The sequence below is a fragment of the Carettochelys insculpta genome, chromosome 1, assembly GCF_033958435.1.
Source record: "Carettochelys insculpta isolate YL-2023 chromosome 1, ASM3395843v1, whole genome shotgun sequence".
NCBI lineage: Eukaryota > Metazoa > Chordata > Testudines > Carettochelyidae > Carettochelys > Carettochelys insculpta.
Window position 1 is genome coordinate 175,629,460 of NC_134137.1, and position 14,556 is coordinate 175,644,015.

At 40.5% G+C, this 14,556-nt stretch overlaps 1 protein-coding gene across 5 annotated transcripts in view; it reads left to right on the forward strand.

The window, feature by feature from the left end:
- The window catches only part of BRWD1 (bromodomain and WD repeat domain containing 1), a 134,192-nt gene that overhangs the window by 81,130 nt on the left and 38,506 nt on the right, over positions 1-14,556 (forward strand). For all 5 annotated transcript variants that reach the window (XM_074995962.1, XM_074995969.1, XM_074995974.1 and 2 more), the window contains 2 exons: positions 9,364-9,519; positions 9,807-9,927. In XM_074995962.1, the coding sequence (XP_074852063.1) occupies positions 9,364-9,519; positions 9,807-9,927 (277 nt within the window). The remainder of the gene's footprint in view (positions 1-9,363; positions 9,520-9,806; positions 9,928-14,556) is intronic.

Genomic DNA, 14,556 nt, shown 5'->3' on the forward strand with positions numbered 1-14,556 from the left:
AGTATTTGGCTACGTCTACACTAGCCAAAAACTTCAAAATTTCCATGCAAATGGCCATTTCAAAGTTTACTAATGAAGCGCTGAAATACATATTCAGCACCTCATTAGCACGCAGGCGGCTGCTGCACTTCGAAATTGACGCAGGTCATCCAGACGGGGCTCCTTTTTGAAAGGACCCTGGATACTTTGAAGTCCCCTTATTCCTATGAGCAGATAGGAATAAGGGGGCTTCAAAGTAGGTGGGGTCCTTTCGAAAAGGAGCCCCATCTGGACGAGCTGCATGGCGGCGAGCCGCGTCAATTTCAAAGTGCCGCGGCTGCCCACATGCTAATGAGGCTCTGAATATGTATTTCAGTGCTTCATTCGTAAACTTCGAAATGGCCATTTGCATGGCCATTTCAAAGTTTTTGGCTAGTGTAGACACAGCCTTTGATGCTTCAGAGAGGCAGTTCATGAAACACTGAAGATATCAGTTGTAGTAGCCACTCTGAATTAGAAATTGGCTTCCTTTCCAAGCTCTTTGAAGGGTTTCTATTTTTTTAATCTTGTGTTAAGTTCTGCATATTTGCTCTGTAATAGGAGAACTTGATTTGCGTGTTCTATCAGGGTGGATTAATTTAAATCACAAAATAACCCAAAACACATTGATTAAAATCAAATTACCAAAAAAAGCTAAGACTGACTGTGCTTAAAGTGCACTTAATTTTGGAATGAGTTCCATTGAGCTCAATTACATGTCTGATTTTTCAGAAAAGTAGTAGAGAATGGGTTCCCTTTGAAAAACTGAGTTATGCTAAAGTAAAATAGGGAATAAACTTACGCATCACCATTATGGTCTGTGGCCATGATGTTCCAAAATAAGGGACATGTATTATGTAATATAAAATAAGAAAATAATACTCAGTGGCAACTGGCAGCTCTAGATATCTCTTACTGCAACTTTTTGTATTGCGTATTTGAGTATTTTTAAACCAGGGCTGAGCAGTCACTCCAAGATGTTAGTAAGTGGTCAGAGGTTGCACTTTTTTGAAGAGTGTGTGGAATCTGGGCTGGAGGTTGGGTGCAGAAGAGAGCTCGAGTAGGAGACTGGGGTGCAGGATTGGCTGTGGGGTCTGAGAGGGAGTTTGGAGTAAGGAGGGGGTTGTGACCTGGGCCAGGATATCGGAGTGTCGGGTCCAGGAGTGGGTATATGTGCAGGAGAGAAATCTAACAAAGGAGGTGGCAGAGTGGGGTGCAGCATCTGTGAGGGAGTTGAAGTGCAGAGCCAGAGGCAGGCCCTGGCCCAGAGGTGTTTACCTAAGCAGCTTCCCTGGCTGTTCCATTTGGGTATGTGTGTGGGCTGGGGGTGAAGAGGTGTTGGTTCACTGTCCCCACCTTCAACAAAAACTGGCCAATGGGAGCTGAGAAGTTGTGTACACTGCCCCTGCTCCCAGCAAAATCTCTCAGCTCCCTTTGGCCAGTTTCATGTGCATACCCTGCCCCCATTGAAATTTGGAAATCAGCCAATAGGAACTGCGAGATTGTATTGCTGGTAGGGGCAGCATGTGAAACTAGCCAGTGGGAAATAAGAGATTTTTTCATGAGGGTGGCAGCACCCAAAACTTTCCCCACGTCCCCTCCGAATTAAAAGGCTTGGTGGGCCAGATCCAGCCTGTGGGCCCTATCTTGCCTTCCTCTTTCATAAACCTAGTTTGCTAATTGAAGAAGCCATAAAGATTAACTAAGTTAATTTTTTTTCCTAGCAACATTCAACAAAGCAAAGAGCTTGGGAATTTACTTGTCATATCACACTTATACTAAAATGCATGAAGAAAGTCTTGAAGAATAGTGCATTGCAAAGTGAATTATTTAAGTGACTGATCAGTTGAGCCATTTAGCCATAGCTACATCTTCATCCACATCATTTTTGTCTCAATTAGTAGTTTTCATTATGTTTCATTCTTGCAACTAGGTCCTGCATCTTCTTGCAATGCTTACATTTGACAAGTCTTCCTTTTTCACCCAGGAAGCAAATTTGAAAATATTCCCATATTGGGGTCTCTTTTGCACCAAGAAGCCATTACATGTTTTCTGTGACAAATGTGTGGGGGAGTATAGGAAGCTGTGTGTGAGCTAAATAATGCCTGCACTTTTTTTTCTAGTCCACTCCTCTGTTCCTTTCTATGCTGCCTCCATCCTTTCCTATATATTGTCTCTGTCTTTAAAACAATGTCCCAATTAACTTCTCAGCTGTGCTTGGCCAAGGTCATCTACCACATAAGCACAGAACACCACCAATCCTATCCAGCTTGTGTCTTTTGTTGCACATTACTTTTTATTGGGCTGAGAAGCAGAAATTGAAAGTCAGAACTTAAAAGAAGCAAGAGCTAGTAGTTAGACTGGGCAGACCAGACTAGGGCTATTAATTCATTTTTATAAGACTAAGTGCGTATGTACCATGTTCGCAATGAGATTTAATTGTAACTTGTTTTTAAATGCGAAAGTTAGTATCTGATTATTTAAAAATCATCAATTTTATCCACCCTGTTTTCTGTACACAAAATAATGATTGTTACACTCTGTGAACTAAGCAGTCTGTGTGTTTTCAAAAGCTCTTCTTGGAAAGTTTTTCCAGGCTTCTAAGTTGTCACTTGTCCATGGCACTCCTTTTTTTTCCAGCACAGCTTCTCTGTTCATTTCTGTAACATCAGTGAGTTTGTCCTCCACCTGTGGCATTCAGAGGTAGTCCAGTTTTTCTGGAGGTTCTAGCACTAAACACCGTACTCCAGATCAGATGACAGATTTTTGTTTATGGCAGCAGATCAAGTTAGTGGTGGTTTCTCCTAATTGTTTTATAACTTCGTCTGATCTGTTTTCCTTAGCCTCTTCTGGATTGGGTATTTGACAGCATTATAGTTTTAATCACCTGGATCTGAGGCTGGAGTGTATCCCCTATAGGCAATAGCAGAGCTATCCTACAAACATGGGACTAAGTCTAAACAGTGATTCTCATATGAGACAGCTATATTCACTCTCAGCGCTCAGTCTTAAGAGATGGCTGGTAGTGGTCACAGAATGACTTAGATTACATGTTGTCCATGAGATTGTACAAACACCAATCAACGCCTTGTCCAGGGCAGCAGATCCTTTCTTGACTAGCAAGCTATGGGAAAGGAATCCCATGCACCAATTCTAAATCAAGAGCATTTTGGACCCCGTATTAAGAATTTGTTCATCCAGGAGTCATGGCAAGTTTGGTTCCCTCTCATGGCTTCAGTTGTTGATGTCATGAATCAGTCTTGTCCCTTGAGTGTAATTTCTTTAACTGCAAGAAATTCCTTCTGATGATCGTGGAATCATGCCCCTGGTAGAATGCAAAATTAGATGCCATTCTGATTGTATCCAAATGTCCCTTTCTCGGCCATTAAATACAAATATTCTGAAAGTCGTCCAAATTCCAGTTGACGCCTCATAGGCTGTGGAGTTAAAAGTTTCAGGTTTTTTAAGTGCTTAACATGTTAGTTCACTTACCCAGTTCTATGTAACAAAAATGTGAACAGTGGTCTGTTGAGTGCTGTATCCTGTCTGACATTAGCTAGTACCACCTGTCAGAAGAAATCCCATACAGGCAGTTCTGGTGGGGGAAAAAAAATCCAGTTTTGATATAAAAATTGTCACCAAGGAAGTTTCTTCCTATTTCCTGTTACTGGTTATCTGGTGGTTGAAGCATGATTAAACTTGATACAAAGTCAAGGAATCTCAGTTGCACACTCCTCTGCTATTCCTCTGCAAACAGACTCCTTTACCTGTATCCAGACCACCTGCTATTAAGAGCCTGGGCACTGGAACAGAAGTGTAGTTCAGCAGTGATTCTTCATTATCCTTGCTGGTGCATTTTGGTATTCAGACAGAACTCAAGGCAGAATCTTCACTCACTGGTCTGGTAAAATTGGTTCCATGGGAGGAGAACGAGGTCTGGACCAGGACAGACTTTTCTCTTTGGACCTCTGGAAGCAGCTGTAATACAAATAATGCAGGCTGTCAAGTGATTTAAAAATCGCAGTTAACTGCACTGTTAATAATAGAATACCATTTATTTAAATATTTTGGATGTTTTCCACATTTTTCAATTATCTTGATTTCAGTTACATCACAGAATGCTAAGTATACAGCTCTCACTTTGTATTTTTGTTTATGAATATTTGCCTTGTAAAAACCAAAAGAAATAGTATTTTTCGGTTTCCCCATTACAAGTACTGTAGTGCAGTGGTCTCCAAGCTTTTTAAGCAGATCACTTTTTTGAATATAAATGCAGTCCAGGATCTACCTCAAATCCATATTGCCTTGTTCTGTCCCCTTGGCCACCTCTTTTCTGAGATCCCACTCCTGCTTACTCCAGCTCCTCTCCCATGCTCCCTAATTTTGTTCTGGCTGGGGCAAAGGGTTGTGGTTTGGCGGTGGGCAGGCTCTGGTCTTGGAGTCAGGAGGTGGGTAGTGTCAGAGGGCCTCCTGGGCTGAGCATAGGGCATGGAGTTGGGATGTGGAAGGAGGTTAAGGGGGCAGGTTCTGGGAGGGAGTTTGGGTGCAGGACAGAGTTCAGGGCTGGGAAAGTAACTCAAGATGTGGGCTCCAGCTGGGCACCACTTATGCCAGGCTGGTCCCAGGTAGTGATGCAGTGGGGCTAAAGCAGGCTCACCTCTGCCCTAGTCCTGTGGTACATCCAAAAGCAGACAGTTTGTCCAGCAAGAGCAGGAGCTCCTGCAGGGAAAAGGGAAGGTGGCTCTGTGCACTTCCCTCTTTTTTCCCCATCCTCAGGCACTGCCACCATACCTCCCATTGGCTGTGATTCCTAGTTTCTGGCCAATGGGAGCTGTAGGGATGGTGCCTGTTGGCAGCAGTTTGTGGAGACTCCCCTGCTGTGCCTCCGCCAGGGGCCACATAAACATGCCAGATGTTTCCAAGGCAGGCATTGTGTACTTTAGCTCTGTTGCACTATTGGACTTAGTGGCCAATCTCCTCATATGGCTGCACACTCCTCCAGGAGACTGAGCCCAATTCCAGGTGACGCCTGTCCAGTGTTCTATATGTGGATTGAAAAAATTAAAGTGATTGAACTTTGTGTGCACCAGTGTTGAGGCAATGTACAGATGTGTGCCAGCAGTGGAAACCAAACGTGATATTTTAAAAGAAGTAATTACCATGGAGAGAATTGTTCCAGCCATGACAGGTTAGTTATTTTAAATTCACTACTCAAAAGACTTAAATTTAAGTATGAGAGAAGTAAGAATTATGAAATGGAAAGACCAGTCAAAAACCTAAAATAACACTTTGAAAGAAGTAACAAGTATGTGTTGGATTGGGAGGTGTGTGTGAAAGTGTGTCTTTGTATGAGTGTCCGACACAGTGTGTGAGTGATGGAGATTCAGCCCCTTTAATTAGGCTGAACACATTCAGATGTCAGAGCAGCTGCCATCTCCCTCCCTTGTGTCCCCTCATGGAAATGGTGTACAGGAGTGGGTGGACACACTGACGTCTGTGGGCACCACCTCGCCTCTTCCACCCTGCACAGCAAGCAGGAGGCTCCTGGGGGTGGGGCAGTTCTAACAAAAAGGGCAGGCAAAGCACAACAGTGGGTGGAGGGGCAGTTGATTGCCTCCTGGGCAAACCAGTTACTGGTCAGAGGCTCCAGTATCTACCAGATCTAGCCCAATCTTCTGGCTGTTGAGCACTGCTCTAGAGCCTACAAGTCTACTGAGTCCTACTTCTCGTTCAGCCAGTTGCGCAGAGAAATAACCAGCATGTCAAATTACAATGGACACCTGGTTTCTTGGCTGAGGAATGAGTTGCCAACATCACTTCCCAGGTTAATGGACCAGAGATGAGCAGAGGTTATGTATCAGCTTTTTCGAATTATGAGCTGTCTTCAATCCTTGCAAGCACTTTCTGCCACACATTCAAAACAATACCATCTGGATGCTCACGGACAATACCATGACCATGTTTATATCAATCATCAGTGAGGGGACTGGTCACAATCACTTTGTGCAGATGCTCTAAAACTATGGAACTGAGGAGCTGGGCACAAAATCATCCTGACAGCATCATGCCTGCCAGGCATGAGCAACACACTCATGGACTCTTTAAGTTGCAAATTCTCCCTGGACCACGAATGGGAGCTCCACCAAGAGGTGACTCAGCACCCTTTCCAGATGTCACGCCATTCGGCTGTAGATCTCTTTGCAGCATCGGAAAACTCCAAAAGCAGCCAGTATTGTTCAAGAGCAGACAAAGGCCACAGATCTTGGGGTGGTGGTGGAGGGTGGTGGGGTTGGTGTGCCTTTCTCCACTCCTGGAATATTCACCTTCTGTATACCTTTCCACCCATTCCCAAAGTACTCAGGAAAATGCAGACGGATGGAGCATAAATTATTCTCATTGCACTAGGGTGGCCCAGACAGATCTGGTTTCCTTTACTCTCAGCTGTCTCTTCGTCCTCGTTAACTTCTTCCTAGCTGCCAAGACATACTCTTTCATAACATGCTTTGTCCCAGACCGCATATCCTACATATGACGGTCTGGTATCTCTGTATCTTACAGGGTGTCTTACGCACATATGTTGTGCAGCTACTCCATATTCTAACCAAAGGCTCATGAAACACTATGCATTACAGTCCCATGCAGACAAAGATACGTCAGTAATTCAGACAGTACTGTCCTCAGTAGAGGCAGTGAACCAGAACTCAGCATCCAACTAGGGGGGTACTACTGTACAGTCACCTACAATAGAGCACCCACGGGAAGAGCCCTCGAAGAAAGGGACGTTACTCACTTTGTGCAGTAATGACGGTTCTTCCAGATGTGTGCCCCCGTGGGTGCTGCATGTCCTGCCCACCTGCCTCCTCTCTACTGTGTGCAGTAGACATACTGCAATAGACATCAGTGAAGTAACTGAGGAGAGAACAAGGCTGCTTGCGCTATCCCTAGTGCCGCAAAGAGTACGTACTGGGTTAGCACACGTGCAGACCCATTCAATACTGCTTGGAAAAGATCTCCATGTTGCAGTGCTGGGCGACCACGAGCCTAACACCTACCGTGGAGCACCCACGGAGTGGGGATGGGGCCGGGGGCGCACATCTTAAAGAACCATCATTACTACATGAAGTGAGTAACGTCTCTTTTCCATATTGGAATGTAGCTCGTTTAAAAGGTCTGAAAAAGTGGTCCAGAACTCCTCTCTAATATTTTGCAAGGCACATCAGATTCTTAAACCTTGGTCAATTGCTGTAGCTATCTTCAGAAGTCTCATATTGCACCTTCTTTGTGTTTTATCAAATATGCTATGAAAGTGTTCTTAAAATGAGCATGTGCTAGGTTATTATCTGAGACATGTATAGCATGTAACATACGACAAAGTGGGTAAAGCAGAGCAGGAGCATATAACTTTTCTGTAAGGAGTTTAGTCACAAATTCAGTTAGTGTGTTTTTAATGAACCTGATCAGCGTTAAAGGATGTCCTTTGGAATGGTGACCAAAGCATGCAGGCATACAAACATTTAACATATCTGGCACATAAATACCTTGCAAAGCCAGCTAGAAAAGAAACATGCAAATACCTATTCTTATTGTTAGGTGACATTGTAAATAAGCACGTAGCATTATTTCCTGTGAGTGTGAAAAAACTTTTCTCTAAGCAGTTGTGTCAAGAAAGAGGACTGAGTGGAGTTCTGGTCAATAAACTTTTACAGTATTTTCTGGGTACAGTTACATAAAATTTTTCTACAGTTATAGGTTGCATTTTCACGACAGAGAGGTTGTATTACAGTACTTATATGAGATTAATGGAAAAATACTGTTATTTTTATGGTACAATATTTGTAAAAAACAAAATGAGCACTGTACATCTTGTATTCTGTTATATTTGAGATTAATATATTTGGAAAAAGTAGAAGAATATGCAAAATATTTAATAAACTTCTATTGGCATTCTATTTTAACAATGCGGTTCAAACTGATTTATTTTTTTAATTGCATGAGTTAACTGTGATTGACAGCCGTATAAATAATGCAGAGTAGCAACATTATTTTAGAAGTTCTGCACAGTTGTTGATTGAATTCCTGTGACCAAGCACCATAGCAAATCTGATATCAGCCTGAGTGGGGTTAAAGTGGCAAGTTGCTGTAACCTCAGAGTTACTGTGGACAAAATGTTAAATGACGTGTAACATATCTGGCAACTTTATGGAGAAAGTATCAAGGCTTTCTTTACAGGGTCCCCAATGGCACTGGGGTTGGGATATTATGTGAGAGATACATGAGAAGGATTTGCAGAGTCGATTTTAATTCTTCTGTAGAGCCATCCTTTGGTAGAAAGGTGCATCTGGATTGGTTCCTACATAATTCTTAAATTGCAAAGCTGTGACTGACTTGTGGGCATGCCTCCACTTCCGTTAGTTTTGTACTTAAAACTCCATGGTTTGCATCTACACTACATTCCCCTTTTCAAAGGGAAGAGCAAATGTGGTCAATCAGAAATGCAAACAGGCACTAATTCACATATCACATGCCTCATTTGCATAATGGTGGTTACTCGCTGTTCTGCAAGTGCTGTTTTCAGGGAAAAAACAAGCAGCATAGAAAGTGTTCATTTGAAGACAAACCCCATTTTCAAAAACACCCTTCCTCATATTTTTAAAGAAGAAGAGTTCTTTCAAAAATGGGATATGCTTTCAAAAGAACCCCATCTTCACTACTTGTTTTTCCCCCAAAAAACAACTCTTCAGGAACAGCAAGTGGCTGTCATTATGACATGAAGCACGCACTATGCAAATTAACATCTCGTTTGCATTTCTGATCGGCCATATTTGCATTCCCCTTCCAAAAGTGGAATGCAGTGTAGACTCACCCTGCTGTTTTCTTTTTCCCTCTTATGAGATTACTCCTTGCTATTACACATTAGTGATGAGTGAGAAGAAAAGCTGAGCTTCAGAAAATGAAATTTTATAATTTTTTTGCTGTAGCTTCTCTCATCTTGCAACTTACGCTGGTGGTCTGATGAAAAGCAGAATATAATATGTAATCAAAATACGTACATATTTTGCTAGTGGATATGTGCATATCATGCATTAATTTAAACAAACGCTATATAAATATAATTTCCTTCATTAAGAAGCAAAATTTGCCATTCTTAATTTAGATGGTATGGCATTCTGAAAACTTGTATGCGACAAAGATTAAAGACATTTTGTTTCTGAAATACAAACCCCATCTGACGGCATTAGGCAAGATTTGACAGTGTCAAAATTGGCAAATGTATAGCTTATTATATTCTCATTTATTCTTTCATTTTTTCTTTTCTCATCTTCCTCATTTACTGTACATCTATAGTTGATCAACCTGAGGAATTAGGAGCTAGTGTTTCTGTAACTTGTGAAGAAATGGAGAAGCTACTATACAAACCCCAGGAGGGAGAATGGGGGAACAGATCCCGAGATGAAGTGTGTGAACGAATTACCAGTGGCATTGATCAGCTTCTGACTCATGGTGAGAACCCACGATTAGTTCCTTGTTCTCATAGCAGGAAAGTTTTATAAATGGACATCTGAGACAAAGTGCTGATCCTTTTTAAAAAATTATGCTAAAATCCTGTAGTTGTGTGTTCAATCTAGTATGCAACTTCTGTCACAAATCTGTAGTTCAGTTTCATATATTTATACATAACCTGTTAACAGTGGTTATAGTATAACAGTGAGAACTTGTATGAAAAGCCACATGCATATAGGCTTTGAATTTGTTAGCCCAACTAACTGAAATATTACTATTTTTGACAGACATTTCAGCAGCTTTTGCTGGTCCAGTTGATCTGAGTACATATCCAAAGTACTGTACTGTGATAGCTTACCCAACGGATCTTTGCACTATTCGGATGAGACTAATCAACCGTTTTTACAGGTTAGTTTACTCCAGCAGTAAAAAGGAGGAAAACTTGTCTTCACTAAATTTCTACCAGATTTTCATTAATTTAAGTGAGCTACAAAATCTAAACATCTTTTTAAATGCACCCAGAAATATGCAAAATTCTGTTTATAAAAACTGTGGAAAATTAATAGCATTATATGCACATAATGTTACTGATGTTTTAGTTATCTGAAAAGTGACTAGTACTGTAATATGCTGCTATTTTAGTACTGTAACATAAGTACTGTAAAAATTAACATATGAGGTTCTTTTTCTCAACCAGTGATATCACAATTTTCAAACATTGGTTTAAATTATTTCTGAACAAAATATATAAACAAAATAGTTGAGCTTTTTTGGAATACATGAACATGAAGACTTTGTTTTTTTTTAAGACTACCAGTCATGTAATATAAACTGAGTTTCTGAAATGCTGCACTTGTCATGGATTTGAGACAAATTTCTGAAAATAGGATTTGGTCATTTAAGTGACTCAGGAACCAGAGTCTCATGAGACTCTTAAATGCCCGAGTCAATTCTGAAAATGGAATTTTGGTACCTAAGTTGCACTGGTGTGTTTGACAATGTTCAGAATACTTTACATATAATATATGGGGCTTGGTTTTCAGAAATACTGAATGCCTACACTATCCATTGACTTTAATTGGAGTTGTAGGTGCTCAGCACTCCTGAAAATCAGGCCCTTACTATCTGTTCATTTTAATTTCCTCATGTGTAATATAGGAATAAAACTCACCAATTTTGGTGTGCTTTGGGATTTGTGGATGGAGTTTTAAATATGTATTTGTCACTATAATTTCATAAATAACAGAATTTGGAATAGAAAAATTAAGCTCTGTACATGGCCATGTAGCTCATCTCTGTTTGCTTTTAACTTGGGTCTGTAGTTTCTTCAAACTTGCAGAGGATGCCTTTTGTCAATAATCCTTCCTCTAAGGTCATAATGATGAGAGGAGGGGAGAAAGATGAGAGATTGGGGTAGTTCAAAAATTGACTTTAAGAAGCAGATGGGGAAGAAACCACGTGGAAGTGTTTGTTTTAGGACGAGGTGATAGAAATGTTATATTTTGACACTATTCCCCCCCCCCCCGCCCGCTGATTTTTTTCCCCTCTCTTTTGGAATAGCTTCTTTCTGTCTCTTTCAAAGTTACTAAGATAACAAAAGACATAAATTTCCGTATGTTGTATTCTCAGTATTCTGATATTGAAAGGGGCACCACACTGGTGTTCAAAATAGTTGGACACAATATACAAATGGGTCATATTGTTTTAAAATAGTATATGGGCTTGAAAGTTAATAAAACTCCAAAGGAACTCATGCCAAATGCAGTCATGTCTATGCAAGTGCAATTACAAAACCTGGGGGAGCCAGAATGCTTATTCTGACCCATCAGTATTTTGGTTAGTTAGAAAAAGTCTGCCATTGTTAATATTGCCTTTGGAAGTAGTTTGTTTTGAGAACTAACTCATGGGAACCTAGCAGATAGAATTTTCATACAAAAATAACTAATCTGAATGTAATTTTATCTGGATATTTTTCAACTTAACTGACTCATTAAACTGTTCCACTCAGTGTGCGAATGTGTAGTCCAATAGTTGTGGAGAAATATGAAAATATTTTAGTATGTCAGCCGAGTGCTCAGAAAAATAGATATTTTCACCAGGACTGTGCTAAATCCCAAATGCTTAACTAGAATGGGGTACTTATAAATTGTTAGACATCCAAATAATGTTTTCAAAATTACTAAAAATGTTTAGTAAAGAGGAACAGCAGAAGCTGGCCCATCATTTCTGGTTTCTCTAACTGCTAACTCAGGACTATGGCTTCCACCGTTGATTCACAGGGACTCTTAAAGAACAGCAAGCAAACATTTAAGTCCAAGCAAAAAATCAGTTAATAAATGGGACTATTTTTTATTAAAGAAAAAGAAAATAGCACAAATGACTAACTACAAATGATAAACAGGTTAACTCCTGTTAGTCTCTTTGGTATATTTCTCTGTGGAGAGCATTTGAGAGAGACTATGCCCCTGACAGTGAACACCTGTGAAGTGAGATTTCCTCTTGGTAAGTCAAGAACAGAGTATTTGTGAATCTGTTATATAGTACAAAACTCTTCCAACAGGTACGTTAACCACATTGGCTATTTCTATGCATGCCACTGTCTCCAAAAGTGGCATACCAATAAATGACCCGAAAAATGCTAATGAGGTGTGGATGTAAATTCCTGACGCCTCATTAGCATACGGTCACATGATTTGGAGTCAGAAGTTCTTCCAGACTCCAAAACTGAGTGTAGATGCCACTCAGAGATCTCTCGGAAGGAAATGCTACTTCTGGAAGCCCCTTCCTGAAAATTTTCAAGGTCAAGGGAGTTTCAAACTGTAGTTAATAAAGTGAGGAATCTTAAAAACATCATTTGAAACTCAAGAATATTAAATGTTAACTTAAAGAAACCATTTAAGCATTATTAAAAAAAATCTAAAATCCAGTTAATCCCCCTTTTCGCTGTTAACCAATGTCTGTCCCCTGTTTCTTCTCAGGAGTACATCATCTAATCACTTGATTAACAAGAGAAATGGAATTTTCACTTACTACAGCATTGCAGCAAATTATTACAGGAGTAAATCTCATCCCTTTATGATGGCTTTGTTAACTTCCTCTCACAAATCCACATTGAAGGCTTGGGGAGGTTTCTTGAATTTGGTTTCTTTTTGAGTCTTTTCTTTCTAATTTCTTGTAGAGGTGAACAGGATGAGTTACGGAGTGTGTGCTGTTTAAGCAGAATGTCAGAGGTGTGAGTGTGTGCTCACTTCAGAGTCTGAATCTTTTTTTTTTTTTTGTGAAATTGTAAGAAAACACATCTCATTCATGCTTGCTTAGATTCAGGTTGGTTGCTCTCTTTCGTTGGCTTCAGGTTTGGTTTAGGTGATATTTTGAGCATCTGAATATGAATTCTGTTAAAAGAATATAACATTTCTTTATTGCCTTTTGTTCTTCTGGCAGGAAAGATCCTAAATATTCTTAGTTTTAAATGTTCTTTTTATTTAATCCGTTTTTTGCTTTTACTTATATGACAGGAAATGAAATTGTTTACACATTTTGAAAACTGTCTTAATGTTTTCCATTCTCATATTAGCTTTTTAAAGTTATGTAACTCTTTAAAAGTTTTTAGCCCAAGTTGTTGACTCAACATGACAATTTTTGTAACTGTGATATTTTTCTTGTCTTTTGTGTTGGGTGAGGGTTGACTTGTCCACTGTCAATAATCTCATAATTTGCCATTAATGTAAATAGCCTGTTTAAATGGCTTTTTGCATTAGTGATTAGTTTAGAGCATCAAATGTCCTCCTAGTTTCGTGTACCAAACGCCTTGCTGTGCATATTGCAATATCACAAGGTAATTGTTATATGAAGGCACGCATATTTATAAATTGATTGGGAAATATACATTAAAAGAAGCTTATGCCAGGGTCAGCAGCCTTTCAGAGGCAGAGTGCTGAAGTTTGACCTTTTGACCTCTAGGTATCATCTAAGTTCCAGTGACGCTTTTTAAGCTGCTGATAGTCATGCTTACAGCAGCTTCATTACTTAACAAACAGTAAACCTCTGCATCTTAATTTAGGTGGTGGTTGGTGATCTTTTGTAAATCAGCATGTGGCCTGGCTTTGGGCAAGAGCCCAGCTGTACGGGGAGGAGGGTGGGTTGAGCTCCTGCCTTATGTGCTAATGAATATCAGCTTGCATGCCATGGGTTTCTGACCCCTGGCTTATACCATCTTAAGCACTTGAGATACAACAAAGGTTTGGACCTTTTTAAATGGAAACGTGAGTTGGAAATGGGCAGTATTTTATGTAAAATGTTTCCCACCATAAACGTGCTGAGTCTGAAGAATGAAGATAAAATAAATCAATTTTGATAAATACATTGCTAGAATTCTTTGAGGGTTTAAAATCAGGTTTTCTCTGAAAAGTGTCTTGTGTGTGGGAGGGAAGGATATAATTAGGCATACTTTACTTCTAGACTTATTCCTCTGATCAAACAACCATAAGTCTGTTCACAAGCAGGTTTCTTCCTAGAAATATTTACATTATTTGTCTACTTGATGTTTGTTTATAATTGGGAATTCAAAACAAAAACCTTTTAGAAATTATTTGATTAGCTTTAACATTTTGTAACATGAATAGATTCCTGTAGCTTTACCTTAATTTTCAGTGGTACTTTCAGATGAACAGATTTATTAGAGTAGGGGTGTCCAGCCTTTTCTCTTTGGGGGCCACATGGCAATTCTTTATATCTTCGGGGGGGGGGGGGGCGGCGCTGAACACACAATAACCCCAGACCGTTCCCCCCGCCCCCCCAAGACACACGCTCCCCTCACAGCCCCAAACTGTCCCCAGGCTTACCCCCGCCCCATACCACCCTCAGACTAACCCCCCTGCCAACTTCCAAGCTTATCCCCCACTCACAGCCCCAAAATGCTCTGCTGCTGGTCCCATACTCCAGCCAGGGCTCTGTCCCCCAGGGCCAGTGGCAACTTGGCACTCCAGCTGCTGGGGCTCCGCTGCTGGCGCTTAGCCCCAGCCAGGACTCTGCCTCCGG